The following is a 15271-nucleotide window of genomic DNA, read 5'->3' on the forward strand; positions in this document are numbered from 1 at the left end:
GTCAATATACACACACACACCTTTTCTCCTTTAGGTCCCGGCAACCCAGAAAGTCCTGGTTGACCTTGATGACCCTAACAAAAGGACAAGTGAGTAGACATTTTTGATATCATCTGTACACATTCTACCTAATACTACTAGGGCCACACCATTAGATGGTGCATTATTTTTTTTAAGATTTTATTTATTTATTTTTAGAGAGGCGGGAAGGGAGGGAGAGAAATATCAATGTGTGGTTTGCCTTTCGCATGCCCCTTACTGGGGACCTGGTTCACAACCCAGGCATGTGCTCTGACAGGGAATCAAACTGGAGACCTTTTGATTTGCAGGCTGGTGCTCAGTCCACTGAGCCACACCAGCCAGGGCTAGATAGTGCATTACTTTGTAAGAAAAATAGGATTCACTCTACAGGGAGATGAGGCCTACATATATTAAAAAGGTCTGTCAAAGATATTTCATCCTAATTTGCACATTTGGGATAACATCTTTGTGTAAATGTTTTCATGTAAATATACTCCTTAACTTCCAACCAGAGTTACTTACTCTATATCCTGGAATTCCTGGTTCTCCATTAGGTCCCATTAATCCTATATGTCCCTTAAAAGAAAGGAAATATTAGAACACAGACAATTGTTTAAGTCATTAAACTTGTACTCCTATATTTAAAATTTAGATTGTTTTCCAAGTTATGAAGTTCTACTTAATCTGATAGGGGAAAACAAAAAATAACACTGTCTTTTGCTTTATTTTTCTTCTGAGCCACAGAACTCCCACAAAAAATGTCTTTTTGGCTTATTTCTGGTATAGACATCCTCAATCATATTAAGAGGAATGCTTTCAATTGTCAGTATCCCGCAGGTTTCTAGTAAATTCTTGGAAATGTACCTTGCATTTGTCAAAGTTTGTGGTGATGTGCATCAATGAAGATTAGAGAGTGAAGCCTGATAATTTTTGAAATTGTTGTGATGGGATCAGGGGAACTCTGTACTCATCGATAGTTTCAGATGCTTTGAACAGTTTTAGCTCTGATCAAAGCTGTTAAAGTAGAATGATTGAAAACCTGTGTTCAATAATCACCCTATGATTCCTTTTATTACTAATACTTTACAGATGAATAAACCATATAAATTAAAGGCTAATCAGTAAATGCCTTTAAACTAAAGGCATTTAGTTTAAAGATGAAAGATGTCTCAGACAATTAAAAAAGCAAAAATAATGATCCAAAAAATGTCCTAGCTTTCATAATATCAAAAAGGTTCCACATCAACTCTCCTATTGATTCTCCAAATAAACGGGAGATGAGTAAATTAAAGCACAGAATGGGTCTGTGACTATCCACACATTACACCAAACACAAATTCTAATCAATGTAGTAAGTCAGGAAGAAATAAGAAGAGGTGGTATGATTATTTATCTAAAGAACCCACGAGAATCACCTAAATTAATTAAAGTTGATATAAAGTCAAAACATAAAAACAGATTTCTTACACAGCACCAAAGATGTAATGGAAAAAGGATTACATTAAAAATAATAAAATCTGTTCAACTAACAATAAACCTAACAACAAAGTTGTAAGGACAGAGATAAAGAAAACAAAACTATTGGAGGATAGATAAAATATGAGTAATCAAAGACATATGGTGTTTTTCTATTGAAAGGTTCACTATTAAAAAACCTTGAGCTAACTCTAAAGTTTACATGAAAGAGGAAATCATAGCAAGAAACAAATTTTTCAGAAAAATAAATTCTGGAGTATTTCCCCAAACAGATCTCGAAGGACACCATAACAGTATCATAATTTAAATAATGTTGTATTGACTCCCCCACAATGGGCTCATGGATTGAGAGAAGAAAATAGAATAAAAGCAGAGCAATGAATATTTTACAGCAATGGTAGCATTTCTGAAAAGTGGAAAACTGTTAAATGGTGTTGAGACAACTGACTATCGATTTGTACAAAAGAAAATTAGTCTTTTGCAATTAATATCATAGCAAAAATAAATTCCATATGATTTAAAAAATTAAAGCTATAAAAGTATTAGAAGGAGGATATGAAAATATGTAGGGAAGGCATTTCTAACAAATAAAAAACCACTTAGAATTGTATAGGAAAGACTGACAAATTTGACGGTGAAAGTTAAAACCTTTTGTACAGTAAAAGATATCATAAGCAATATTAAAAGATAAATGATGGAAGGGGAAAAATATTTGTGTTATAGTTTGCAGCATATTTAATAAAATATAATGTCTAAAATGTATAAGGACTTACTGCAAATCAGTACGAAAAAGACAACAACCTAATAGAAAAACGTGTACAGTGTATCCAAAAAGGAAACTTCCAGAGGGGGAAAAAATGTGAATTATTGTACTTAGCTTAGCAATCAGGGAAATGTAAATAGAAAAATAATGAAACACACTTTTTAATTTATCAAATTGTCAAACATTAAAAGGATTAATGTGAAGTATTGGTGATGAAAGTGTAAATTTGGAGACACCTCCTGGAAAGGTAGCTTGGGAAAGTGTCAAAATTTAAAAAGTGACTATTCTTTATAGAGAAAATCCAGAGTAGAAGTGTATTTTGAAGGCAATGCTCTTTAAATAAATTAATTTTTATGTTTATTAAAAATTAATCATTATATAATGTCTTTGAATGCATCATTCAAAGACAAAAAATATTAGTAATTTACACAAAAGTAAAAAAGATCTGGAGTAGTAAGATGGCAGTAAGGGATGGAATACTTAATATAAGCCTGAGGGAAACCTTGAAATAGAGGAATTATGCAATGTTCTCCAGAAGGCCTTGGTGAGAAGTCTAGCATTTGTGACATTTAAGTGGAAATTGGGAAATACACATCTATTTTGTAAATAAGCACACAGTGAAAAGACTAAATTGGATAATCTCTTAAATATTTTGCATCTCTCATGTTGTAACTTTCTGAACAGGTCCCAACATTCGAGTATTAGCAGTACAGAGCTGCTATTAAAGGTTCAGAAGTATCGTGCCACCCTTGTTGTCAACATCATGTAAAGTTCATCCAAAAGATTAATTATTATTAGGTGTAATGGAGATTTACCACAGAGGTTAGACAATTTTTCTCTATAAGGAGTCCAAGCATATAAAGAAAACCCATTTTCAAGTAAACCTAATTTCAAAGCAAAACTCAGCCATGACAACAGAGTTTTATACAGATATTAAATCCCGATTTTAAGTGCAAGGCATATAAACTTTTCTGCTTAGGTTAAGAGTTATAATCTGATATTTTTAAACCTCATTTCATATTTTATTTCCATTTTAAGTTTTTTCCTTCCTTTTTCATGTCCAGAAACCACTAAGCCATTTAAGTACTGTGGAATGCTTACAACTCTCCCCGTCCCATGGAGGTAGATTATTTTCAATGGAACTATTGCTTTCCCTGTAAAATTAATCAAGGGACGACGCTTTAAGGACATGGATACATTTCTTTTCCATCCTCAGTGAACTTAGTTCTGGAAACAAATCAAATACTAACCACAGCGCCTCTGGTCCCTCTGGCACCCTTAGGACCACTTTCCCCAATTTGTCCAGGAGCGCCTCTGCTTCCAATTTCTCCTGTGGGCCCTATTTGTCCTTTATCACCCTGTGGATGTCATTAATAAGAGAAAAAAGTAAGGAAAAACAGATTTATACTTCTATTACTTAACTATATCATATATTTGAATGACTCCAGATGTAGTAAGCAAAATCCTATAAATAGCAACTTTGCTTTAACTTAATAGCACTACAGATCACCACTGATGATTATAACATACCATTACCAAATAGGTTATCTTAAAAATATAATTAAAAGTAATTTTGGTAAAAGAATTTTTAAAAATTATTTTGGCCAAATAAGCAAGGGAGATCTGGTGCTCATGCTGAGTTACAAATAAGCAAGTTTTGTTCAGAATTTTGAAACGTACATATGTATGTACACATGCATGTATATATTTATTAAAATCATGAGAAAACATAGGCCCTATTGAGAAGCCTGTTTCTATAGAGCATGTCAATGCCACAAAGATCTGTTTAATGTAAAAAGCCTCTAGTATGCAGGTCTGTATCTGCAGGATCATCACTCACTGGTTGGAGTTTGCCTTTAAACATCTCTAACAGTTTCATATCATTTTACATCCTTCTAAAAACTAGTTATCTTCTGTTTTCCATTAGGCTGACTGATCATTCTCTGGCACCAAAATATAACTGCTCTTGAACAACATTAAGTGATGTAATTCATTTTCTGAACATGGAAGCCAACCTGTTCTACTCTTGATATTCAAGTACACACAAAGAAAAACTCAACTGTGATCATAGTCAGTGAAAAAACGTTTAGTATTCATAATAATTTACAGGCTTTCCCAAGGGTGCAGGCTGTTCTAAGGACCTGCCCTATCCTACTTCTAATGTTGATTTTAGGTGTAAAACTACGTATGCCAGAAAGAGACTTCAATATTCATGAGCAAGAATATTCACCTCATTCATTTTTTAAATCTTTTATTATCACTATACTGTCCCCAAATTATGAGAAAGATGGACTAGGTATATATTAGCAGAAATGATAGAATTAGACTTTGGGAACTAGAATATGGTGTTATTTGAAGTTAATTATACTAAAAATATTCAGAAGCGATGTTCATTGGGAAAATCATTTCTATGTCTTACCAGTACCTGAGTAAATAATTGACCCCATATAAAAATTAATTTTTAATTATGATGTACTAAAATTATACATCACTTAAAATGTAAAGGGAGCAAATAAAACACTCATGACTTGTGTTTCTTAGTTAATATATAGAAAAATAAAATCAATTATTAACCTTTCCAATTAAAAACACATTAATGACCCTTAAATATTCTAATCATATTCCTTTCTCTTAAACATTTTACTTGTTACTAAATAGCACAAATGGTATAGTATTTTCCTTTTTTCTCTTTTCTGGCTTCTGGTCTACTAAAAAGTTTTTGGCAAACAGGAGAAGGAAAGATCTTTTTAGAAACTAGAAAGTGGAAAATTTGCCTTCAAATAATTAAGGTGATAAGTACTGCTAAGAGAAATTAAATATTAATTTATACAAATGATCCTTTTTAAGGTAAATTTATAGCTCTTTATTACGTTATATAGAATGCAAATAAAAACACCAGAGCATTCTCTGGGGCCCTGGGTACATTAGAGGAATGAAAACCAGCCTAAAATGAAGTTAAAAAAATTACCTTTTTTCCTGGACGACCTCTTTGTCCCGGAGTTCCCAAAATTCCTTCAGGTCCCTGAACAGTCAATATAAAAAAGTAAAGTAAACTGCTAAATAAAGTACTAGATGGAATTTTTAAATAGTTATGTCACACAAGCACTGAATTAAAGACTAAGTAAAAATGAGAGTTACTTTTCCACAATATTGTGTTTGTATAATTATTTAAAAAGAGGTCACTATGACTTAGAAGAATAGCTGTTACATGTGAGTAAAATTCACATGTACAGGCTGTCCAAGATAAACAAAATTAAGCAGTTATTTATTTATTAGAGGAAGAAAATTTCTTGGTTTCAGTATACCCATTTTAATTAGCAAGAATGTAACTAAAGTAAATCCAAATGCTTTTATTTCAGCATTTCTTTGAGGTACTATGGGTTCAACATCTTGTTGAATGGATAAGGTTACAAAACGTATCTATCAAGGAGACTCAAAATTTCATTGGAGTAGGGGATTAAAGAGGCATTCTGTGATCTGTGGGAGAAAAGGAGATAGTCATATTAAACTGTTTAAAACAATATTTTCATGTCAATCTACTGTTTAGATAAAAGTGACTAAAATTCAGTATAAAATTTTATTTTTAGTAAAAAGTAAACAAAAAATATTAAATGTCATGTGAGTTTGCAGGGTCAACAATGGTTAGGCTTCAATGAGACCCACAGTAAGCCAAGTCGAAAGTTCTACAATGGCTAGTAATTAATCACAGAATTCCTTGCATCAGTTAGAAATGAAAATGGAAATCTCAAACTTGCATCCCAAAGCTGGGAAAACTGCAAAAATGATGTAGACAAGAAATAAATTGTGGTTTACCACTGTGCTATGTAGGCTCTTGATAAATATTTGTTGAACGAATAAACAGATACCTAAGGAAATGACTCATGCCCTATGCTTCTGAACAAATGCTTTTCTAGCCTCAGAAAGTCACTAAATTTGGAGGCCGAAGTGGTTAAGTTCTATTGCTGTAGTTCTAGCTGCATCCAGAGGTTGAAATTATAGTTGCATTAACCTGAGACTTTGTGGCTAATACAAACTTTTAAATAGAGACTAATTAACTGTCACAGAGGTTAACAGTGTGAACTGCTAAAAGTCAGACCGCTTCTGTTTCCTGTTCTGACTCTGTCACCAAACAGCCAAATGAACATAGGTAGGTTATTTAACTTCTAAAGGCCTCAGTTTCCTGTTACATAAAAGGGGTATAACACTACTTCTTCAAAGGGTTATTAAGATGAAGTGAGATGATGTATTAAAACTTAAAAAGGACTAGACTTACACTGAAGAGCTCAATAATGGATCTACTCAGAACGTTTGCACAGGAAACCTTTGCGCATATTTGAAGATTTCATTATGTGTGAGAAAAGGAGTTGCCTATATTCTGTATTGCATTTTCTTCTGTCCTTATTATGAGAAAGGTCTCCCCTGGTTCCTCTGCTCACATTTTTTCTCTCTTCAAAGACAAGTTGTTTTTTTTTCTTTTCCTTTTCTGGAGGGGGTGCAGGGGGGTTAAACCTTCACTGATATTAGGTTGATTTATTTTAGTGCCTGTTCTGAAATACATAAGTAATATAATGCTACAAAATGTTGGCTTTTAAAAGTTAACCTGACTGCAATCAATGTGTGTATTTAGAGCAGACTGAAAAAAATAGCAACATATTCTATAACATGCATGTTTTCACAGATTTCCACAATAATAAAAATGAGAATACTTTTTTTTTTAAAGATTTTATTTCTTTACTTTTAGAGAGTGGAAGGGAGGGAGAAGGAGAGGGAAACACCAGTATGCCTTTTGAGTGCCCCCTACTGGGGACCTGGCCCACAACCCAGGCCTGAGCCCTAGACTGGGAATCGAACGAGTGACTCTTTGGTTTGCAGGCTGGCATTCATTCCATTGAACCCCACCAACCAGGGCAGAATGCTTTTATAGAAATGTCACACTGAAAGAGAATAGTTGGCTTAATGTTCAGCCTACTCAAAATTGAGGAAAGAGTTGGGATTTTGCATTATTTTAAACTTTGTGAGAGTAGTTGTATTATCTCAGAATAACACATCACATTTATTTTTAACTACTTTATTGCAATATAATTCACATACCATATTATGAATCCATTTAAAGGCACAATTAAATGATTTTTAGTATATTCACAGAGTTCTGCAACCACTACTACAATCACTTTAGAACATTTTTATCACCCGCCCCACCAAAGAAACCCTGCACCCATAAGCAATCACTTCCAATTTCCTCCCAATAACCCCAGACCTAAGCAACCAACAATCCACTTTTTGTCTTTCTAGATTTGTCTTTTTGGACCTTTCATGTCATATGTGGTCTTTTATCCCTGGCTTCTTTCACTAGGCATACCGTTTTCAAGGTTCATCAATGCTGTAGCATGTATCAATATATCAGTCCTTTTTATTGCCAAATAATAGTCCACTGTGTGGATGTACTACATTTATTAAAAAAACATTAATTCATCAGTTGATAATCATTTAGGTTGTTTCCACTTTTTAAAAAATCCTCACTCAAGGATATGTTTTACTGATTTTTTAGAGAGAGAGAAAAAGAAAGAGAAACATTGATCAGTTGCCTCCTGTATGCACCCTGACTGAGGATCAAACCCACAACCTTTTTGGTGTATGGGACAACATTCCAACCAAATGAGTCTCCTAGCTGGGGTGGTTGTTTCCACTTTTTGTCTATCATAAATAATGCTGCTATGAACATTCATGTACAAGTTTTTGTTCGAACCCTGTTTTCAATTTCCTTGGGTCTACATCTAGGAGTAGAATTGTTGGTCACACCGTAACTCCATGTTTAATACTTTGAGAAACTGCCAAGCTGATTTACAAAGTGGTTGCACCAGTTTACAGCCCACTGGTGATGTATAAGGGTTCCAGTTTCTTTACATCCTTATCAACACTTATTATTATTATTATTATTTTTTAAAAATAACCATCCTAGTGTCTGTAAGAGGGTATCTTATTGTTGTTTTATTTGCATTTCCTAAGGAGGAATGATACTGAGCATTTCTTTACGTGCTTATTGGCCAAATGTGTATCTTTGGAGAAATATCTGTGTAAATACTTTGCTCGTTTTTCAATTGGGTTGTATCTTTACTACTGAGTTGTAAGAGTTCTTATATATTTTGGATACAAATCCCATTGTATACATGATTTGCAAATATTTTATCTGCATCTTTTCACTGTCTTGATGGTGTTCGTTGAAGCATAAGACTATTGATTTTAATAAAGTACAATATATATATTTTTTCTTTTGTCACCTGTAATGAATATTTTTGGTGTTATCGAAGAAAACTTGGCATAACCTAAGGTCATGAAGATTTATTCCTATGTTTTTTTCCAAGGCATTTATAGTTTTAGCTCTTACATTTAGGTCTCTGATCCATTTTGAATTAATTTTTGTGTGTAGTGCAAGAAAGGGTCCAACTTTATTCTTTTGCATGTGAGTATCCAGTTGTTGTGGCACCATTTGTTGAAAACACCATTCTTTCATTATATTGTCTTACTGCATAACATGCTTTTGTAATTCAAATTAATTTTGCTCTACTTACTTCCTGGAATTTATTTTAATCTCTTGAGACAGTCAACAACATTAGCTATTATTAAACAAAGTTTAGAAGTCATAGGGTGACTCCCTTCAAAGACAATGTTCCTCTTCTGCTTGAAACCTTTCACCGGCATCCCGCTACACTTTAAATAAAACCCAAAATTCGTACCATGGTTTCAGAAGTCTCTATGATCTGCCTCTTATCTATTTCTTCAAGCTCATCTCAAACAACTTTTCATTATTTACTATGCTGCAGTTGTAATAACTTCCTTTTATTTTTACAGGAATATCTAGATCATTCTCACATCTGCATCTTATCCCTTTTTATTCCATAAACCTGGAAGTGTCTCCCAAAATTCTTTGCATGACCGGTTCCTTTTTATTTTTCAGGTCTCAACTTAACCTTCCCTTATCCAGAGAAGGTTTCTCTCACTGCCCCAGTGGAAACAGGCTTCCCTGTCTTTAACTAGTTACTCTTTTTCATCACCCTTTTTATTTCCATCATTGCATTTATCACAACCTGCAATGATCTTGTTTATTGTTAGACTTCTCCATAATATTATAAAATCTGAGATCAGGATCTTTCTAATCTTGTTCTCCTGGGTATTCCTAAAGCTTAGTAGAGTTCTTGGTTCATATAATGTATTCATAACTTTGTTGAATTAAAGAATAAACAAATACATTTAATAGAGTCACAGTCTACAAGGCAAATAACAATTTGGAAACATCCAAGCTAATGCTTTTATTTAAAGCTATAGAACCTTTTCTTCCAAAGAATGCCTAAGCAGAATCTAATATGTTAAGTATATATTCAAGGATCTTTTAGGACTCACATAGGAATAGAAGGAACAGGAGACCATTCAGTATCCTCCATGACACAATTATTTTGGGAGGTTCTGCACAGCTCCAACCCCTTTATTATATGCAGTGAAGAAACTGAGAAACTAAAGAATGATTCACCCAACAGTGTACAGTTCTTTACTGGTAGAGCAGCGGTTGTAACAATTCTTGCATAGTGGCCATTTCAGGGTTCTTTCTATTTCTTAGTTGCTTTATGGCACAAATGTTCAAAACAAATAAGCCTAATACCAAAGTCCTAAGAATCTTTCAGATTTACATTACCCCTTACTTCTTAATGACACTGACCTAATATTTCCAAACTGATTATTTTTTAGGGTTTCCAAGGAAACAGTCTCAGAAACAAGAGTCATGTATACCATACCATTTTTTAATAACTATTGACCTTCCTCTCATCTTTCTGACTTCACTTTAAAGATCCTATTGAAAAAGCTTCTTAGAAAAAGGTGCTTTATTTTGTTTCATCTTCTCTTAAGACAGCCATCTCTACCTCATATCATACCACATTAAACAGATAGTAAAAATCACACTGCAATAAATCCAACCAATTTTTGTCCTATATGAATAAAACATGATAATTTCATTTTTATACATTCAATTCTGGAGTCCATAGCTTCACATCTGTTTAGATCTTTGATACCACACACACAGATAGGCAGATTTTTTTTTTTTTTAAAGAAATGGATGACAGACCATAAGTCAGGCAGATGTTTCTTCTCAGATGTTTCCAAACTCTTTCCTCATACTGAATTATGTATTTAGGCAACTGAACATTTTAGCACAGAATTCAAGCATAAAATACACAATTTTTCTTCTATTCAAAGAAGTGTATATCTTGGATTTGGGTATTTACTGATGTTTTCCTTGTTTTATTTTCTAACCCAGATCTCATTTCCCAATCTTTTCAAAAGTAAGAGTAACTCTTTACTTTAAAAAGTTTAATTTCTTCTTCTCACTTTCTTGTTTAATTTTTAAGAATTTAAGGTAGCATCTTTGTGACATTGCCTAAGGAAAAGTTTTTAAAAGAGCAAAAAAATAAGTCCAAGATCAAGCTGTCTTATTAAGCAATAGTTCCTTGGATCATAAAACTCCTTTGAAAAAAAATATGCCATGGTATTTTTACTGAGTTTATGAGCTGAAAGTCATTTAAAATTCCAAGCAGAACAACAAAAAGAATAAAAAAGAAACACACATGTGTTGTTACTAAAAAAGACACCAAAGATGTGCACAAGGCAGTATTGCTCCTGGGAAAAATTATGAAATTTTTGAACTCTGTGTTCATCATTTTTCCATGCCTGCTTCTGAGCCCCTCTCTCATCTCTGTCCTGCCCATCAGCAACTGTCATGCTGCATCGTCCCACCCCGGGATCCCTGGCGGTGTTACCCTACAGCATGACTAGGCCTTTCTTTTTCTTAGCTGTGTTCCTTCCCCTCCCCACCAACTTTTAGGTTTCAGCTAGGGAACTAAGCTAGTTGGTTGAAAAAAATAATCTATGATAAAGTAGTAATGATTGTGCATGGATTTCTTGTACAAAACAAATTTGATAAGAATTCTCAGGAGGACAACCACATTTTTCTGCACTGTCACTTGGTTTCTCTGTGAGTCCAGCCCTAATTGAGTCCTCTAGAAAAGATAAAAATCATCAACTACCCTAGAAAGGCAAAATGCAAGTCTAAGGCTGGTTATCTCACAACAAAGTGTGACTTAGAGACACAGAAATCAGGAAATGAAGTAAGTAGGGCCAGCTCTGAAATCTGCTATGTTATCTTGTATAAGCCTCTTAGCTTTTTCTGAGTCTATGTTTTTTAATATGTAGGATGGGGAATAATAAAGCATTGATAGATTATTGAAAAGATCCCATAACAGAATATAAGTTAAATGTTATTGCTCAGGGTCTGGACCAACCGTGTTTAAAATAATATTTTTTTGTAGGGGGGGGAATCCCTAATGCCTTGTATGTACTGCCAGGGAACACACATTATTTCCCAGGACTGGGAGGACAAAACAGAGGAGAAAGGGACTCTTCATTATTTCTGCAAAACTGGGCTTGGGGAGAGGCTCAATTGACCAATGCTTGAAACCAGGTGACACTTCTGGTTCCTCCTCAATCTTTAAATGTCACTTTAAAATATGCTGGTACAATTATCTATTATTTTGAAGAAAAGGTGATATAGCATCATTTTAATTGTTGCTGAAAAAATTATAATCATGGATAAATGATATGAATGGTGAGATGGCCAGTTTGTGCTTCATTTATGGTATTTTTTGTGTTCTTCTAGATAGAGCTTTTTGTTAGTTCTTGAAAAACTAATTGGAATGACTAGAACAGAGATTAGCATTGATAGGACATTCAATGATCTGATGTTAGAATCCAGAGGAAGAGAAGTACACAAAAAATGTGAAGACTACAAATTTTGTAAATGACTACCTTGTCTCCCAGTCTGCCTGCATGGTTGGTTTATTCGTGATTGCTTCTTCAGTTTTAACTAAGCCCGTGTAGAAATTTAGAGTGTGAAAGTACTGGATACGTGGTTTATAGGAAGGAGTAAAGCCAGAGCCTTTACTTTTGAAGAGTTATGATCTCTCTGGGGGAAGAGACCCACAAGCTTTAAAGTTTACTAGGGTGGTTATTATGACTCCCAAGATATGAGAATATCCTCAAAGGCAATAATATTAGTGGAATAAAGAGAGAATAATTTTGGTGAATATTAAAGTAAAACAGCAGAGAGGCCTTATCTGGAAGAATACAATGAATATCATAAATTGAACATTTAAGCAAAAGAGAAGCAGTTCTCACAATTTTATTACATTTTCCATTTGCCCTGAGGTGGGAAAATTAGTTCAATATGACATTTAGAATTTCCCTTGAAGTAATATTACAATTTAAGTTCAGATATTGATCAATTATGCTTATAAGATTACTTATTTCATTCTAGAGCTAGGATATTATTCTAGAGGAATATTGTCAGTTCTTTGAATATAAATCAGAAATGTCCACTCTAAGTATGAGACAGCAAAAATATTCAAATGTTTTATGTCACAAGTTCCAAGCTGATGGGACACCATCAGGGAAGGGACATAAATAATTCCTGACCTCAGCCCCAGCTCCCCTTAGAAGGACAAGTAGCAGCCATCCCTATACAAGACAGCACTGTGGAAATACCAGAACCTGAGTCTGAAATGCAGAGACCCAGGAGGACCGCATTAGAAGGGTAAACGGAGATGCTTCCCTTTGAACGCATTGTCCTTCCCCAAGGCCGGCACAGCACCACTCTGAGTGGTCCCCCTTAGCCTATAATTTCTCCAGTGGGAAAAAGAGAACCCAAAGTAACAATCAGTCCCCCCAGTGCTGTTGGATGCTTCTAGTGTGGCCCATCCAGGTCACCTCATGAGGATCACTGGTGGAATCTGGGGACTTAACCGCTGGGGAGAGAGACAAAGAAGAGTGGGGCTTACAGCAATCAGCACTCGGAGCTGGGTAGACTCCTGCTGCAGCAATAACTGAGCAGAGATCTTAGAGTTTGCTCACCTGCAGAGCTGAGTTGGTGATCCTGTCTAGTCAGGGAGCTTGGGTGGCAGTTTAGGACCCCAGCCTAAGAACTGTACTTGCTGTGCAGCCAATTATATGGCCCTGTCTGGGCACGGAAGAAAACTTGAAAACCAAAAGCTAGAGCACAGAATCCTGTCCTGCTAGGCCAGAGTGAGGGCCAGAGAACTGGGGTAGCTGTGGAGTTAATAGCCCTACACAGGCAGAGAGCCATGCCAGCAGCCCTGACCAACAATTGGGCATTGTGTCTGCCCCTAATAACCAGGGAATCTGAACAGAGGCCGTGGGCAGCCTCAAAGCCAAGCCTACATTTACTGCCCAGCTGTGGAGCCCAGCAACCACCCTACCCAGTAGCAGGGTTGAGCCTACAACCCTGTCAGTTACTAAACACAGGGAACCCAGCCAGTGACCCTGTCCAACTGCAGAGCACAGCCTGTGACCCCAGCCAACAAAGAAGCCCAGTGACCCTACCCAACTATCAAACACAGAATAGTCTCCAGCCCCACCAACTGCAATGCACAGCTGGAGGCCCCACTTGACTAGAGCCTGGTAAGTGATCTTGCTCAACACAGGAGCATAGCCACTGGCCTAACTGATCACGAATCACAGCTTGTTACTCTGTCCAATCTTGGGGCTCAGCTTGTGGCTCTGTCCAACTGTGAAGCCAAGCTTGTGGCTCCACCTAAACATGAAGTCCAGACAATGACACCATTTAGTTAGAAAACACAACATGAGACCTTGTCTTATCACAGAGTCCAACCAGTGATACTGCCCTGCCAAGAAACACAGCCTGAGATCTCTTCCTACCACAGGTAACTGCAGAGTCCAGCTAGGGATCCCTCCCCACAAGCATGGAGTGCAGTCAGCACACCTACCCAACCAGGGTGCCTATACAGTGCCCTCACCCCCCAAAATGTATAGCCCAGCCAGCAAAGACACCACATTCCCCTCCTCAAATGGTAGGACGCCAAAAACCTAACAGCAAGCTGTGACTGTCTACAAATGCTACTAGATGACCCATTCAGTACCTGCAGCTAAGCAGATTGGTTAAGACCTTTACCTGCCCAAACAAACCTATAATGTCTGGAAGAAGAGACTGCTCATTAAAATGTCCAGATACCAATGCAAGGATATAAGGATCATAAAGAATCAGGTAAACATGACAAAACCAAAGAAAAGTAATAAAGCTCCCTTTGTTCTAAACTAACTGACACACGGAACTCTATGAACTGTCTGACAAAGAATTTAAAATACTCCTCTTAAAAATTCACTGAACTACAAGAACACACATGCAACTAAATAAAATTAAGAAAGCAATATATAAATAAAGTGAAAAGTTTAAAAAAGAAACAGAAACCATAAAAATAAATAAAACAAAATCCTAGAGATGAACAATACAATGACTGAACAGAAGAATTCAAAAGAGAGATTCAACAGTGGACTTGAACAAGTGGAATTTAAAAAAATCAGTGAACTAGAAAGATAAGTTATTTAAAATTATTCAGAGGAGCAAAAATAAAAAAAAATTAAAAATAGTAAAGAAAGCCTATAGTACTTATGGGACAACATAAAATGAAACAATATATATATCGTGGAAATATCAGAAGGAGAAGAGAAAAAGAAAGGGGAAAAACACCTGTTTGAATATGTAATGGCTAAAAATGTCCCAAACCTGGAGGAAAAAATGGACATCTAGATTCTTGAGGCCCAAAGGACCCCAAATAGGTTGAATATGAGAAGGGTTACTTTGAGACACACTATAAGTAAATTGTCAAAGATCAAAGACAAAGAGAAAATTTTAAAAGCAGCAAAAGAAAAGTGGCTTGTCATATACAAGAGAGACCCCACAAAACTAAAAGTGGGTTTCTCAGCAGAAGCTTTGCATGCCAGGGTATAGTGAAATATGTTCAAAATACTGAAAGAAAAAAAAATCTGTTAATAAAGAATACTCTTTTCATTAAAGCTGTCCTTCAGGAATGAAGAAGTGATAAAGACTTTCCTAAACAAACAAAAGCTAAAGAGTTCATCACTATTAAACCT

The 15271-nt window shown here is 35.4% G+C and overlaps 1 protein-coding gene across 1 annotated transcript in view; it reads right to left on the reverse strand.

Annotated features, from left to right (window-relative positions):
* The window catches only part of COL24A1 (collagen type XXIV alpha 1 chain), a 299775-nt gene that overhangs the window by 76536 nt on the left and 207968 nt on the right, over window positions 1-15271 (reverse strand). The window contains 4 exon segments of the mRNA XM_054566926.1: window positions 21-74; window positions 544-597; window positions 3511-3618; window positions 5229-5282. Of these exon segments, the coding sequence (XP_054422901.1) occupies window positions 21-74; window positions 544-597; window positions 3511-3618; window positions 5229-5282 (270 nt within the window).

This window comes from Pteronotus mesoamericanus, unplaced genomic scaffold (genome assembly GCF_021234165.1).
Source record: "Pteronotus mesoamericanus isolate MK-2021 breed Mesoamerican mustached bat unplaced genomic scaffold, CSHL_Meso_final contig_181, whole genome shotgun sequence".
Taxonomy (NCBI): Eukaryota; Metazoa; Chordata; class Mammalia; order Chiroptera; family Mormoopidae; genus Pteronotus; species Pteronotus mesoamericanus.